At 42.2% G+C, this 15,356-nt stretch overlaps 1 protein-coding gene across 1 annotated transcript; it reads left to right on the forward strand.

Annotated features, from left to right (window-relative positions):
* Nucleotides 1-3,510: 3,510 nt before the first annotated feature.
* Nucleotides 3,511-4,221, forward strand: LOC112887172 (senescence associated gene 20-like). The gene has a single exon (XM_025953280.1). The coding sequence runs from the start codon at nucleotides 3,755-3,757 to the stop codon at nucleotides 4,112-4,114; it is 360 nt and encodes a 119-aa protein (XP_025809065.1). The 5' UTR covers nucleotides 3,511-3,754; the 3' UTR covers nucleotides 4,115-4,221.
* The last annotated feature ends 11,135 nt before the right edge of the window (nucleotides 4,222-15,356 follow it).

Consider the following 15,356-nt stretch of genomic DNA (forward strand, 5'->3'; position numbering starts at 1 on the left):
CAGCGGTAACAAAAAAGAAATATCACTTGCGAACAAGTTGCTTTCTCCCGGCAGCAGATTCGTAGTGGAATCCGGTCAATTTGAAACTTCTGCCAGCGTCCAAATCCGAGGGTCCACACTTCGATAATGCCGTGAACCAATAGGAAATACAGGTTGGAATTGACATAAAGTGATTGTTGGCATTTTCATCAGCATTTTGTTTTTAATTTCAAGTGTAAAATTAAACCTGTCATTTTGTTGCAAACGGGCCCTTTACCTCATCTCGTTAGATAGCCTCGGTAGCTCAGGTCACAATTTTAACTTCCAACGGGAGCAAATTTCAGGCTCAGAAAAACGGATTTTCACGATCGGGAAGCCGTAGGTTACTTCCTCAGGCCGTGTTTTTTTTAAACCTGTCATTGTTAGCCGTCTGAAGACCTGGTATTTTGTGTCCGGCGTATACATTTGGACCCATGGGGCTAATGTGGTTTTGCATTAATACTTTATAATATGGTATTGAGGAAAGTAGATTGGTTAAACCAAAGCATCAGAGACAGGGCTACACAAGGTTGTATTATACGCAATTAGAACATATTGGCTGAAATAATAGTTCTTGCTGCGTTAATACATTTACTTGTGAATTTTGATAGCTGCCGTACCGAATGCAATTTTAATTTATTACCTAAGTAGTTGTATACTTGGAGAATTTTATCTTATTATTACTAATTAGACTGCTCACATCAGACTAAGGGTAATAAATTCCAATGCATTGAATCATGTTGCTGTACCAAGACTCCCAAAGATACTGGATGTATCCATGATACTACTCGATCAGGCCACATTGCAGGATTGTCCGAACTCCATTGACTTGGATATCGGACATGAATGGTATCTTATAGATGCTACGCTGCTATGTTCATTTAAAAATTCCACGTGAAAAATATTTATTGTGCATGATTCTCTCCACTGGGATTAATCTTAAAAAAATCCTTTTAGAGCCTCTATGTTAATAATCATATAGAAATTCTCATGCAAAATAGAAACAATCGGTCATTGATTAGTCATGCTCTAATCATCATTAAAAGTAACAGATTTTGGATCTATTTTTTCCTAAACTATTATCCACCTTCGTTATAATAAAAAATCCACCTTCATTATTATAAAAGTACTAGAAATTAAGCATGCATTTATCTAAATTAACCACCTCTATAACTTTTACAAAAAACAATCTAACACAACCGCCTAAATGTTCATAAAATTACTCACCTTACCACTAAAGTAAGTAGCCCCTAAATATACAAATAAAACTACCTATCTAGGTCAATATTAGAAGAAATCAAGTATTCTTATAAACGCTTCTAATTACCCAGAGTTACCATTGTTAATATCGAAACACTACTAAACAAGCATTTGTAGGGGCGGTTGAGAACCTATTTGTAAGGGCGGGTGCGGTACCTATCCATATTTCTCGTAGTTAAAAATAGCTATTTGTAGGGACGGATAATGCGTCCGAGCCTGCAAATGCATTTGTAGGGGCTGGTCATGAGCTCATCCGTCCCTACAAATTGACCCGCACCTACAAATCAATTTCCAAAAAATAAAAAAATTAAAAAAACTCAAAAACAGCAAAATAAAAAAGAAAAAATATCCCATCCAACCGGCCACCACCACAAGCCCCTCTACTACCGAAGTACAATTTTTTTAACGAAATATGCACAATTGCGTAAACGGTGGTTTGAAACGCTTACCTCAATCCTCGCACTTACCCTTCTCTTCACATACTCCACATTCACTTGTGACTCTATGAGATATGCTATACTTTTATATTAACTCTAAAATCGATTTGTAGGGGCGCGTGACGCTATCACCTGCCCCTAGAAATCCGTTTCCAAGGGCGGTGACGCCATCACCCACCCTTGAAAATATTTTTCTATTTTATTCCAAAAGTTCATTTAAATCCTTAAATATAGCAAAATAAGTTAAAAAATATGAAATTTCTATGCTATGGTTATTGTGAACTATTGATACAGAAAAAAAATTTACCAACTATATTTTAGTGTATATAAAGGTTAAGATTGTGGAAACCTTATAGTATGACTTGAGTTGTATGACATACTATATAGTCAGAGCAATATGTAGGGCACAACTATTAAATAATCTTGTGATATTAAACGGTCTTAAATGAATAATGTATAAACTATAAATATAAATTTTAGATCTTACCACTGCAACATTGATATGGAACTACGCTACATCCGAGGTTGTTTAACAAAAATCAAAACTTCTAAATTTTAAAATTTGAGAATTTATAATAACTATTTGGACTACTAAATGACCTTAAATAAAAATGTTATCAACTAAAAAATTTTAGGTCTCGTCAATCTCTACAATTTTAATATAAAGTTTGACTTCATCCGAAAAGATATGAAAAATTTATAATTTTTTTACGTAGGACCATTTCTAGGGCGGGTGACGCCATCACCCGCCCTTAGAAATAATATTTTTAGGGATGCATGATGGCGTCACCCGTCTCTAAAAATGATAGACATTTCTAGGGGCGGGTGACGCCATCACCCGCCTCTAAAAATGTATTTCCAGAGATGGGTCTGATGCTACAGTAATCTCGCTCCATTTGTAGGATCAGAATACCTTCTGGACCACACCTAGAAAAAATGAGATATTCTTTTTTATACTGAAAATTATTTCAACAATCAACGTACATATATGCATGAATGGTCTGACCATGTAGACCACGTACACCTGTATGCAACAAGCGATAGACCAGAACAAGTCAGACACATAGCTCAGCTAAGTTTTCAATTAAACATATGCCAAACACACTCTTAAAAATCAATGATTGCTTGTGCAAGAGCACAGGTCAATGGACTAGTGAATTTTCCAATTGAAATTTTGATACTATATATGATGTCCCCTTTCTGAAACATTACATCAAGATCCAAAAGCTCATGTAGTATTCAAATTTTCAGCTGCAAGGTTGTAAGTATTAGGTGATTGATACAAGAGAAAAATTCAGGGTCGTTCAAAATTACCAAAGTGTCTTCCACTTAGGGATGCAAATTATATATGTTTGATCATTGGATCGATCTAAAAAGTTAACAAAATGAACTATAATAGCATTCTGCGTAAATAATTTGGGAGGAAAAATGAAATATAGTGGCATGCCATTGTAAGCTAAATGAAAGATATTATTGGGTACCCACTTGAATCCTTACTTGCACTAAGATAAAAAAAAAGATCCACGCCCAAATAACAAATAGATATATATGTCGTTGAGACCACGTAAGTTGCTCAATCAATTTGCCAAAAAGTAGCTGATCGAATACTTAACTTGAAGCAATAGGTTATATACCTGCAACTGAATCACATCATCACACACACAAAAAAAAACTATTCTTTTGGAATCCTACTCACCTCACTTGACAAGCCAAGCGAGCGAGCAACTAACCCATGGCCCATGGTCTTCTATATAACGACCTGCCGACCTCTGCTCTAGCACACTCCATTACCAAGCCTTCTCCTCCCAGAGCCTTCTCCTCACTCCACCGAGCTGGCTAGCGACAAGCGCGACGCCTTCGTCGGCGATGCCGGCCTGTGCCTTGATGACGGCGAGGAGGCGGCCGTGAGCAGCAAGGCAGTGGTGGAGGAGCTGTACCGCGCGCTGGAGCGCGGCGACGTGGATGCCGTGCGCCGGCTGCTGAACCCGGACGTGGACTGGTGGTTCCACGGCCCGCGGGCGCACCAGCACCTGGTGCTCATGCGCCTGCTCACCGGCCGCGGCGGCGTCCTCCCGTTCAAGATCCGGTCCCTGGATGCGTTCGGGCCGACCGTGCTGGCCGAGGGCACCGACGCGACGGGGGCGCTCTACTGGGTGCACGCGTGGACCGTGGGGCCCGGCGGCCGCGTCACTGAGGTGCGCGAGTACTGCAACACCGCGCTCGTCGTGACGAGGCTCGGCGGCGGCGGCGGCGGTGCCGGTACCGACGCTGACGGCGCCGCCGCTGCGGCGGAGAAGGCGAAGGCGCCGTGCTCGCAGTCTCAGTCGAAGCAGGTGTGGCAGAGCCGGCTGCCCGACCAAGCTCGTCGGAACCTCCCTGGCCTCGTGCTTGCCATCTGATCTGATCAGATGCGAATCATCGTGCCTTGTGGACATCAGCTGATCTGCAATGTTTCCAATGTGGTTACAGGGACATGAATGAATCAAATGCCTATAAAAAAGCAAAAGAAATCAAGTGATACTTGTGGGATGCGATTCCTGGTGATTGGTGGACATAATTTAGCAGCACGTTGATTGGGTTGCACATATTAAATAGTTTTATTTATTTATTATAAAAACGATTCATCCAGAGCCTAAATTGTCGAGAAAAGATGCGAAGTACACTTTTTTCCGACTAAAAAAAGTAGTAAGAGCTCTGCTATTTCAATTCTCTACTACTAAAAAAACCTTAAGAGGGACGTAAACTTCCGGTCGTATGTCACCACCGTGCTATGCTCCCATAAACCTCGCGGCTCTTGTTTCTCTCGCTGTGCATTCCATCTTCGTCCTCCCGTAAACATCGCGCCTCCCGTAAATCATCATCGTTGCCTGTCATCGCGGCAAACCCCTACTTCTGCATCCACCATGGGCCGCCGGACGCCATCGTGAATCCCTCGCGGACGCCGTCGGGCCCCTACGTCTGGATTCACCGCCGGCTGCAGGACGCCGTCGTGAATCCCCAACGAACGCCGTTGAGCCCCTACGTCTGGATCCACCGCCGACCGCCGGACGCAGTCGTGGTTCCGTGAGAAGGTGCAGCCGCCGTCGTGATTCCGCGTGAAGGCGCGAACCCTCGATGCCGCAACCATGACGTCGCGAACACACGCCGTCGTGACCAGACGTCGTGCGCCATCGGGGGTGTTGCGACCACGACGCCTGTCGCGACCAGCCGCCGTGCGCCATCGATCTTGTTGTGATCACGTGCTGTCGCGACCAGCCGTCGTGATCCCGCGCTGTCGGAGTCATCCGACATTCCCATCACCTCGCTTGTTAGTTTTCGACCCAGGTACGTGCCTTACGCCGTTCTCATCGCCGTGCTGATGGACGGTGATCAATCTTATTTTTTCTATGGTATGCGGCAGATGTTTCAAACTGCAGGTAGGAAGCGTGGTAGGGCACCTTTTGGAGATGTATCAAACTGCAATTCCTTAGGTCTCTCCCGAAATCTTCAGATTACCCTAAACTCGATGCATTGCTAATCACCGCGGTCTTACTGCATCCTTGGTTCGTGTCGCAGACTTCCAAGTTGCAGGGTCCAAAGAATTGAAACGGCAGACGGAGAGAGAGTCAGGAATGCATCCATGACTGATGAACAGAGAAATGAACGGAACAAGAAGAGGCAAGATGCTTATAGGAAGAATAAAGAGGACGCAGCCAATAAGGAAAACAAGACAGGTTCACATATCCGCATTTCATTGAATTTTACACATTTTTTTAATAAATTTCATTACTTGTCCTGGGCAGCGATCGAGCAATCCAGCTCAGTTGACAAATGTATCGGTGGGGAATGCATGGATCAAACTCATAGTACTCCCAACTCTATCCAGCCGACCATTGCATCAGGTTAGTGCAGGAAATTATAAGATTTTTGTTATCTTTAATTTATGAGAATCCTTATTGAGTAGATGTGTCATATCCCATTTATTTTTAATGATCCAGCACTCTACCACCTTAGTAAAATGTATGTTTGTTAATGGAGATGGCTATGATTTCAAATGACCATCACGTTCTGGTCAACACTTGATAGAGCTGATAGTGATGGAATAAATAAGTGATGGAATAAATAAGAGTTTCAGTTTTAAATTAATCTGAAGATAAATCATGACCATGATGAAAATTACCTACAGAAAATGAATATATGTAAACATGCTGCTCAAGTGATTTAAGATAAAACATTGCAGCAGCAAGATCAACCCTAACCAGATCATACTAGGTATGAAAGACATAGTTAGGGACAGAAAACCGTACGTCTCTAGGCTGACCGGAATAACCGGGTAAAGAAGATGACGGCGACGATCAGCACCTCCGCGCGCCCCACTGACGAGGACGTAGAGAACGGCGATGTGGAAGCGTTCGAGCATTCACGCACAGCGCTTCCCAAAAACCGTATTCGTCCTCTTCCAGTGCAAGATCGCTGAGGACGAGGTTCCGGAGACCTGCTCTCCCGACCACCGGTGCACGCCGACGAACGGGATGAAGTGACGAACGACCTGCTCTCCCGACCACCGGTGCACGGGATGAAGTGACGAACGGGATGAAGTAGCGTACGCGAACCATTCACGCGCACGTCGCCCGAAGCCCGTGCTCGGCCCGGCGAGGCGAGGCTAGCGAGCGCGTGTGTTCTTACTTCTTCCTCTCACCCACACTTGCAAGAGCATGGAGAGTATCCAACTATTTAAGTTAGATTTCCTCCACCTCTACTAGCAAGGTGGGACTAACTTGTTGCCATACACCTTTGCACTAATGGGCCTTTGAGATTTTATTAGAATTATTTGGATTTATATGGTGGGCCTTTGCACTATGTACGTATTTTTATATCCCATTTGTTTATGTTGTTCCATCTCTACATTATGATGGTAGTTTCGTTATTGAGATTTTATTTTATTGGAAATCACAGACATACCAGTCACAGCGTACGTAGATGCTACACCGTCTGAGGCTTTGATACAAAACATGGTTAGTACAGATCAGGTTGACGACGTCCAGATGGGGGATCTAGGTACATATTTTCATATCCAATATATTTGTATTGATCCATCACTTCATTATGGTGGTAACTTCATTAAGGCTTCAGTTATGTATCCCTTTTGATAATTGCCCATGATCGGTTTGTGGTCATTTTTATATTAATTGCTTACTTTGGGATTAGGTCGTACTCAAACGTCTGCACTACAGGATCCATCATTAATGGATCCCGCAGAGTGTCGTCGTGTAAGAGTCAGAGCCCGTAGGCAGGCATTATCAGCCGAACAAAGGGCTCTTATAAATCAGCGACGGCGCGAGGTGTACCATGCCAAAAAAACAACCGGCGGGTGTGTCAGATGCCGAGAAAAAAGCTAATTGGAATCAACATGACCGCGAAGCCTACCATGCAAAGAAGCAACAACAGCAAGTGCCAGAAGTGAAGGGGCAACCTAAAAGTGGGCTGAGCGGAAGAGGTCGCTCAGAAAGAGACAGAAGGAGTATCAAGCAAACCACATGCATCCAGATTCCATAGCGATGGTAAATCCACAATTCATCCCCAAGCTTATTTTTCCTACGGTGATTGAATCTATATTAAGTGCCACTGATTGGCCTACTCCAGAATTACATGGTAGACCTGTGTACATCCAGTCAGCTTCAGAAGCAGAATTGCCATGTAGGATTGATGATGACGTGGATGAAGTATCCACTGTTCACTCCATCACCCGGAACCGGGTTACCCCGGGCGAGAGGCAATAACTAATATCCCGATGGAATCGTCAATTTGAAACAACTATAGAGAGAAACACATATGGTTTGGGGTCGCCAGGAGCCGCAAATGAACTTTTAAACACGACACAATCTACTGTCGTTAACAAATGTGAATATTGTCATAGTTTATATCTACTTCAACACATCTACTACACTCTACGAAACTAAAATGATCGTTGTGCAAGCGTTGGCACTGGTGCTGTAGACATAGTGAAACAAATGGAGCAAGCATTTATTAGAACTGGTACAGCCGCTGACCGCCCGCATGAATCAAATCCACAAACGCAAGCGTCTATAGTCGAGGATGGTAAGTTACTTGATCCATTTCCTTATGTAAAATGCACCAATATCTTAGATGGTGATGAGGAGATTATTTTTGAGGAGGATGAAGAAGAAGATGAGGGCTATGTTATTGCAGGCCAAGGTAACCACGTCGCGATCTATAAAACCCGCATTCCATGAAGTTATTCGTAGAATTTTCGTAGAATATTCATTTATTCATGTAGAGAAAGAAGATGATGTTGATTTCGATCTCAATTTGGGAGATGAAGATGACTCACTTCCGGATGTTAATGATCCTTTCGAAAAAGTTTATGCCAATATTCCGTCAAAAACCCACTTACTAGACCATGTTGAGATTTGCGAGCACTACAATGCCAAGAAGCATCCAGGTTTCTGTTACCGCAGCGGCAAGATACATTTATCTACTCCGGACACACCTCCTGAACTTATGAGGTTGTGGACATATTCAGATGCTGATGCGAGGCACTTTCCTGCGAACATCCGATTTTTTAACGGTCATTTTTCATTCACTTCACTATACTACCATCTCGATAGGATGACCACCAATATGCGGAACAGTGGTGTCTATACTTTCTATGCTCACGGTCAAATTTACCACAATATAAGATCGTTCGAAAAAGAAGAAGGTCTGGAACCAAGACATCTCGAACTTTACTTCTACGATGATGACCCTTCTCTTGAGCTTCGGTATCGCAGATGCCGAGAGGAATGTATAAAAAAAGGACAAGGAAGTTATTGATAGGTTGGTTTCGATACTTCGTGGGAATCCTTACTCTAACCATCTTAGGGCGATGGGTGGTACTGAGAATATGGATGATTACCTTGAGTTGAATCTTGACCAACGGTTAGATCAGAGAACATATAATGTTCTAACCACATCAGAGGTTGCGGCTGTTTGGATAGAGGGAAGTGAACAATGAGGGCAATTCCAACATAGTGATATTCTGCAAGGGAAGGATAGGTCAATACATGGTATACGATCATACCATGGTTGCTATGATGCTTTGTCATATCCTTTATTCTTCCCTAGGTGGCACAATTTTATTCCAAAGGTTGGTGTCACCATGGTGGAGGTTGACGCAGCTTGTGCGATCCGCAAGGCTCGTGCGGAGAGTGATGGAAGTGAGGATGTACATAACATTGTGTTCTTCTAATAACAAAGTATTACATACATATATCATTATACTGATCTTCAAACATGTATTATGTAGGTTTCGCTGAGAATAAATGTGTATCAATGTGTGATTACTACTGCTACAAATTACAGATGCGTCCTAGTATATTTAATCCGATTCTATTTGGCAAACGTCTGTTTCAGCAGTTTGCTGTTGACACCTACATAAAGATTGAGAGTTCACAATTAGACTATTTCCAAAACAACCAAGACAGTGTAAGGGCCGACTTATATCAAGGTTTGGTTGATAGCATGCATGCAGGTGAGAACCATGCCGATGCTGTTGGAAGGCGTACCGTTCTTTCTACCTCATTTATTGGATGCCCCGTGATATGAGGCGATGTTATATGGATGCCATGACCCTCGTGAGGAAGTGTGGTAAACCAGATATTTTCTTACCATGACGTGCAATCCAAACTGGGATGAGATCAGAAATGAACTTTATCCCGATCAAACAGCACAAGATCGGCCAGACCTCATAGCTCGTGTGTTCCGAGAGAAGCTCGAGGAACTAAAAAGAAGGTTGCTGAAGAAGGATATACTTGGTAAGGTTAGAGCTTACGTGTATGTTGTAGAGTTCCAGAAGAGAGGACTATCGCACGCACACTTCTTGCTAATCATGAAAAGAAAGTATAAGTTCACTTGCCCCGATTAGTATGACTTGATGATTTCGGCAGAGTTGCCGAAAAAGAAAAAGTATCCCGAGTTGTATAAAATGGTCACCAAACATATAATGCATGGCTCATGTAGATTGCTAAATCCAAACTGCTCCTGTACTAAAGGACGATCTTCATGCAAAAATTGATACTCTCGACCTGTTTGCAAGGTCACATCACAGGGCAAGGACTCATACCCTATTTACCGTCAATGTGATGATGGGTGTAAGGAAAAGATACGTGGTCATGAGCTTGATAATAGATGGGTTGTCCCTTACAACTCATACCTATTGCGCCTGTTTAACCGTCACATTAATGTCGAGGCATGTGATAGTATCAAATCAGTTAAATATTTGTTCAAATATGTATACAAAGGCCATGATCGTGCCTCGATAGCTGTCAGGGAGTCTGACAAGCCAGATGATAAAGGTAATGTTGACGAGATCAAACAATATAGAGAAGCTCGATGGGTGACCCCTCCCGAGGCAATGCGAAGGATTTATGGGTTTGAATTAAGTAAGAACTACCCTCCTATAAAGCAACTGCAACTTCATCTACCCAACACGCATATGGTGTCATTTCACGAATGTGATAAAATTGAGAGAGTTGTGGCCTGTCCAGGTGCCAGTGAATCGATGCTAACAGCATATTTTAAAGCTAACAGAATGCACGGGTTTGCTCGTGGTATATTGTACCATGACTTCCCTGCGTACTTTACCTGGCATTCTGATGGTAAAATTTGGCACCCATGGGAACGAGCAACTGGTGGGCAGGTGGGGAGAATTGTATCAACTCATCTAGCTGAAGGAGAACGATACTATCTTTAGGTACTTCTGAACAACATTCCTGGCACCACTTCATATCATGATTTAAGGACCGTGAATGGTGTGATACAACCTTCATTCCGTGAAGCTGCCGAGAGAAGAGGTTTGATTGAGGAGGACAATTCACTTGATGATTGCCTGACCGAGGCTTCTACGTACCAGATGCCAGCTTCATTGCATAGGCTTTTTGCAACAATTTTGGTGTTTTGTGAACCGAGTGATGTGTTTTGTTTATGGAAAAAAAACATGAAGGGGTGCCTGGCAGCACACCAACTGAACAAGTAACAAATCAGGTTTACGGTGATCAGGATACTGATGAATTTTTGAGTTCTGTTTCTACAATGAGCCTGAGTATAGGCAAAGGACAACTCACTGAAATTCTTTGTGATTATATCACGGCAATTGAGGACGACGTGTTATTGAGGTAGACTTCAGAGTTATCACATTTGAAAAATTAATAGCATCTAGATTCATTACGAAATAATATGCATTGCCTTTTCCATTATTTTGCAGTAAAAAACCTGGGTGCGAAGCTTCCTACCCTACAACATTGTGTCGAGTGTCAAGGATCTCCAAACAGCATTAAGAGAGGATCAAGGCATGACTCCTGAATGTTTTAACATAGGCGTACGATTTCATGCATATTGTGAATATAAGAAATCGAAATACTACAATACAAAGCATTTTATGCGTTTCTGCGTTTTATGGATTTGCGTTTCTGCGTAAGTTGGTTTATATATACACTGTATAATATTATACGCCTGTTTCTTATATTATTTTGTATCCACCATTATGTGTAACCGTATCTAGTGCTGCAGACAATGTGTGACTTAGCACGCGCTCCTGCATACCGTAAGCTCCACAGTCCCCAAGCGTTTGCTGTGGCTATTGGGAAATGGGGATTCATGAAATATGATCTGCAGCGCTGCAAATACGTAATGCCTCTTTCACTAACTTATGAACACTTAGTAGTACATAAATTTGTGGCAGAACCACCCAAATTATTCCGGCTTAAGTGCGCTAACCATCACCATAGAGGCAATCCGGGCTAACACACACTTAAAACGGAGTAAAACGACAGTCTATCTGGAATTTCGATCGAAACAATACATACATACAACCCACATGAAGGTGAGCCCGGAGATTACAACAATCCATAATTTTTCACATCATTGAGTTCAACATGAATTATTATTACAAACCAAATTTAAATTTATTCATAAATAAGAACTTTCAGAGTTTAATAGTGCAGCGGAAAATAAATAATAGTTCTAACCACGATACAAGATATCATGATGAAGCTCGTACATGACATCATTCAGCGTTATCATCGTTGGCCGGGGACGCATCCCATTCCACCTACCAATCAGGAGGAAGAGTACACGGCCAAGTCAAACTAGCAACCATATCCTCAAAAGTCTCATATGAAAATAAAGTCACAAGCAAGGCTGAGTATACTAATACTTAGCAAGACTTACCCGACTAGTGGTATATACTTAGTCGACTCCTAGGCATGCAAGGCTTTTGGTTGATACGGTTGTTTTTGCCAAAAAGAATCTAAGAGTGAGTCCTTGCTTTCAAGTTTTACCATCAAGTTCTAGTTGATTAATCATTCTAGGTATGCAACTATCCAAATCACACATGGTGGAAAATAATTAACTGAGCATCCAACTATATTAATCATCATCATTGTTTCTCTTTCTTACTCTATTTGGTAAAAGGGTTAAGCAGTCTCAAGGCTACGAGAAATGGACGATTTCAATCGAATTTCTTAACCTTGCAAGGAGAAACCTAAACACACGTCACGCGGTTACTCGCAGAGTCACACGTGCAACTTTTCCCATTTCTTTCCGGGTTGTGGATCAGGGCCACCCCCCTCGAGTATAGAGATCCACGAACCACGGAACGAAGCCAGGCCGTGGCTGCTCTTGCACTCACCATGTGCCCATGGGAATGAAGTCAAAAGGGTGAGGATAAAGTCCACTCGCCGGTCCAATAAGGTACTTAAGTTTACCGATTACCATATTCTCGGCATGTGGTTAGTACGTTCAAAAACTTAACCACCATTACCACACACCGCAATCTTAGCATTTTTGCTAAACAGACAGGGCCTCAATCATCAACAGAAATATCGTAATATAGGCCCATCCGTTGACCTTATGATTCCAACATAAGTAAAACAAGCAACTCTTATAACTCGCGAGTGATCGAAAATCACTCGAATTTTACCGGAGTCCTATTAGCATACCAATCTAGCGATCGACGCAGACTAGTGTTCATATATAGATACTAGGATCATGCAACTAGGGTTTCAATCAACTTCTACAAACTTAATGCACAATACCATATATAAATAAAAGTTGCATAAGTTTAAAAGTAGCGGTTATGCTTCGGGGCTTGCCTTCATGAGCAAAGCTAGCCTTGGGCTCCTCCGAACTTTGGTTAGGGTCTTCAGCAACTTCAGTTAGATTAACTTGAGCTTGACGCTGCTCACTCCCGAACTCTGGCACCAGCTCGCAGGTTCCGTCGGTGAGAGTCATCGATTCTATATGAATGCATATGTATGAGTTGTTTTAATGGTACAAGATAAATAACTATTTCACTATAAAGTTGCCATTCAACGAAACTCAAGTTAAGTTATAAAGCACTTCATTTTCTTTTCTTTGGGTAGTCATTCATCGAGTAGTACCTAGATTAACTAACTTCATTAAGTAAGTGAGGGGTTTTGTCACTTCATAAACGGCTATTTTTCAAAAGTAAGTATGAATTAAAAACAAAATAACTACTAGAGATAGTTTCTGGTGTTGAGATTTTTATGCAGAGCACATTAGTTATGTACAAACTCACTGTAAAATTTCCAGCCATTTTTATTTAGCAGATTAATCATGAAAAATAGATTAAACAGCTACTGCTAGGATAAAGACCCATTTATACAAAACAAACCCTGCAAAAACTAGTGCTCAATATTTTATTAAGTACTCCTAAACTTATGGTGAGTCTACTATATATTTTTCAGGTTTTAGTGTGCAAGATACAGAGCATAAAAAATAAGTTAAGATACATCTACCTTAATCAAGATTTATTTGTACAGTCAGTTCCACAAAGTTTATGTGTCTCAAATTTTTCCAACATGGTAATCTACTCAAACGTAGTCTTTGGTTAAAATTTCTTATTTTTGTAAGCACCAGAACTAATTACTTTGATTTAATGTTATTTTTCTTAACTAAAATATATGAGCAAGTTAGACAGAAGTAAAAAGTTCCAAACTTTATCCATAGTATTTATGAATCAAGTTTACTCTACTGTAAAAGTTTCAACACTAAAATATCTGTAGAACAATATGAACAAATAACTCTAGCAAAATAGCACATCAAACAAGATCCAACAAGGAGTAAAGACTTGTTCTGGTCTTGAGATTTTTACACAAGTCTTAACAAGCAGAGACTAGCTTATAGTCCAAAAATCATTCATAGTACTATCCTAAATGAAGAGATACATTTATGGACTATTTAAAACAAGATTAATTTTAGATCAAGTTATAGTTTGTAACTGGTCATCCTTCTATGCAAAAGTTGTAGGATTCATCAAGAGGGTCACAAAAAATTTTAGTTTGCATTTTTCTAATTTTTCCATGATTTTACACTTGGTAGCCTCTTGAAAACAAAAGTACTCGAGTTCTCGCAGGTAGGTCCCTGGATCTAGCAGAAAAGATCCTAAAAAGACCTTGGTGATTGCAATGTAGTCCCTAGGTGGGGCTGCCATGGTTGGGGGTGAAATTCCGGCAAGGAACTAGTCGGCGGCGAGGGGAAAGGGGTGGGGGAGCACGAGGAGGTCGAGAGAGAGAAACCTGTTGGTGTGCTCGGTTGGGGCTGGGGTGGCCGGAGTTAGGCTGCCGGCGGTGAGCAGAAGCTCCGGCAAGGTGCGAGCAATGGGCGGTGGTGGTCCGGCGAGGGAGGTTGGCATGGGGAAATCTAGGAGTACCAACAGGTCGAGGGCAACTTGTTTAGAGTCTCGGTTTGGGCAGAGGAGGAGCGGAAAGTGGGGCTCGACGGCGAGGTCGAGTGGCTGCACTAATGGCGCGGTGGTGGTGGTACTCGGACGCGTGTGAGCAGGGGCTCGGTGCAGCCCTTTTATTGGCGCACAGGGAAGGGGAGGTGGAGCTGGGCGTGAGCAGACTGGGGGAGGGAGTGCCGAGATAGGCGTGCGGCGGCCTTGGCGTCACCGACTTGCCATGGCCCGGCCGTCGGGCATTGCCCGCCGCGTGGCACGCGCGAGCTGGGCGCCGGGATTGCTTCAGGGCAAAGGGAGATGTGCGGTCGGGGGCCGGTCGGGAGGAGGCTCTTGGCGGCTTGCGGCCGGCAGGCATTAGCATCGACGTGGTGACACCGCTCTGCCATGGTCGGGAGAGGGAGGAGGAAGGAGAGAGAAGGAAGAGAGAGAAAGAGTGAGGGTTCGGGTTTAAATGAATTTTTTTTCAAAAGTTTGGAAGGAAACATTGAAATTTGCCAACATAAAATTTTTAGGGAATTTGAAGCTCTACAACTTTTATTTTGGATCAAAGCTCATTTGAGATTTAATTTAGAAGTTATTTTATATTTAAGACTACTAGAATTTGAATTCCTATTCATCTCATGTGTTTAAAATTTGAATTTGCAACTAGTGTTTGAAGTACACTTTCTAAGGTACTAAAATCTGAGTGTGTTTTTATGCTATATTTTTTTATGATAAGTTGAGCATATATGGTTATGAACATATTTATAAAAAAACCTTATGTGCACACATACATGCACATGCACACATTCGTAGATATGCATATGCACACACATAATTAAATACATTGTTTCAATAATTTAGGGTTATTATGCATGATGCTACGTTTAGGTTTTCTTGCTTAGGATTTTAAACAGCTAGGG

The sequence above is a fragment of the Panicum hallii genome, chromosome 3 (assembly GCF_002211085.1).
Source record: "Panicum hallii strain FIL2 chromosome 3, PHallii_v3.1, whole genome shotgun sequence".
Taxonomy (NCBI): Eukaryota; Viridiplantae; Streptophyta; class Magnoliopsida; order Poales; family Poaceae; genus Panicum; species Panicum hallii.

Excerpts from the sequence above, each read along its gene's own strand:
- LOC112887172 (XM_025953280.1), top strand. The coding sequence starts at position 3,755 with ATGCGCCTGCTCACCGGCCGCGGCGGCGTCCTCCCGTTCAAGATCCGG.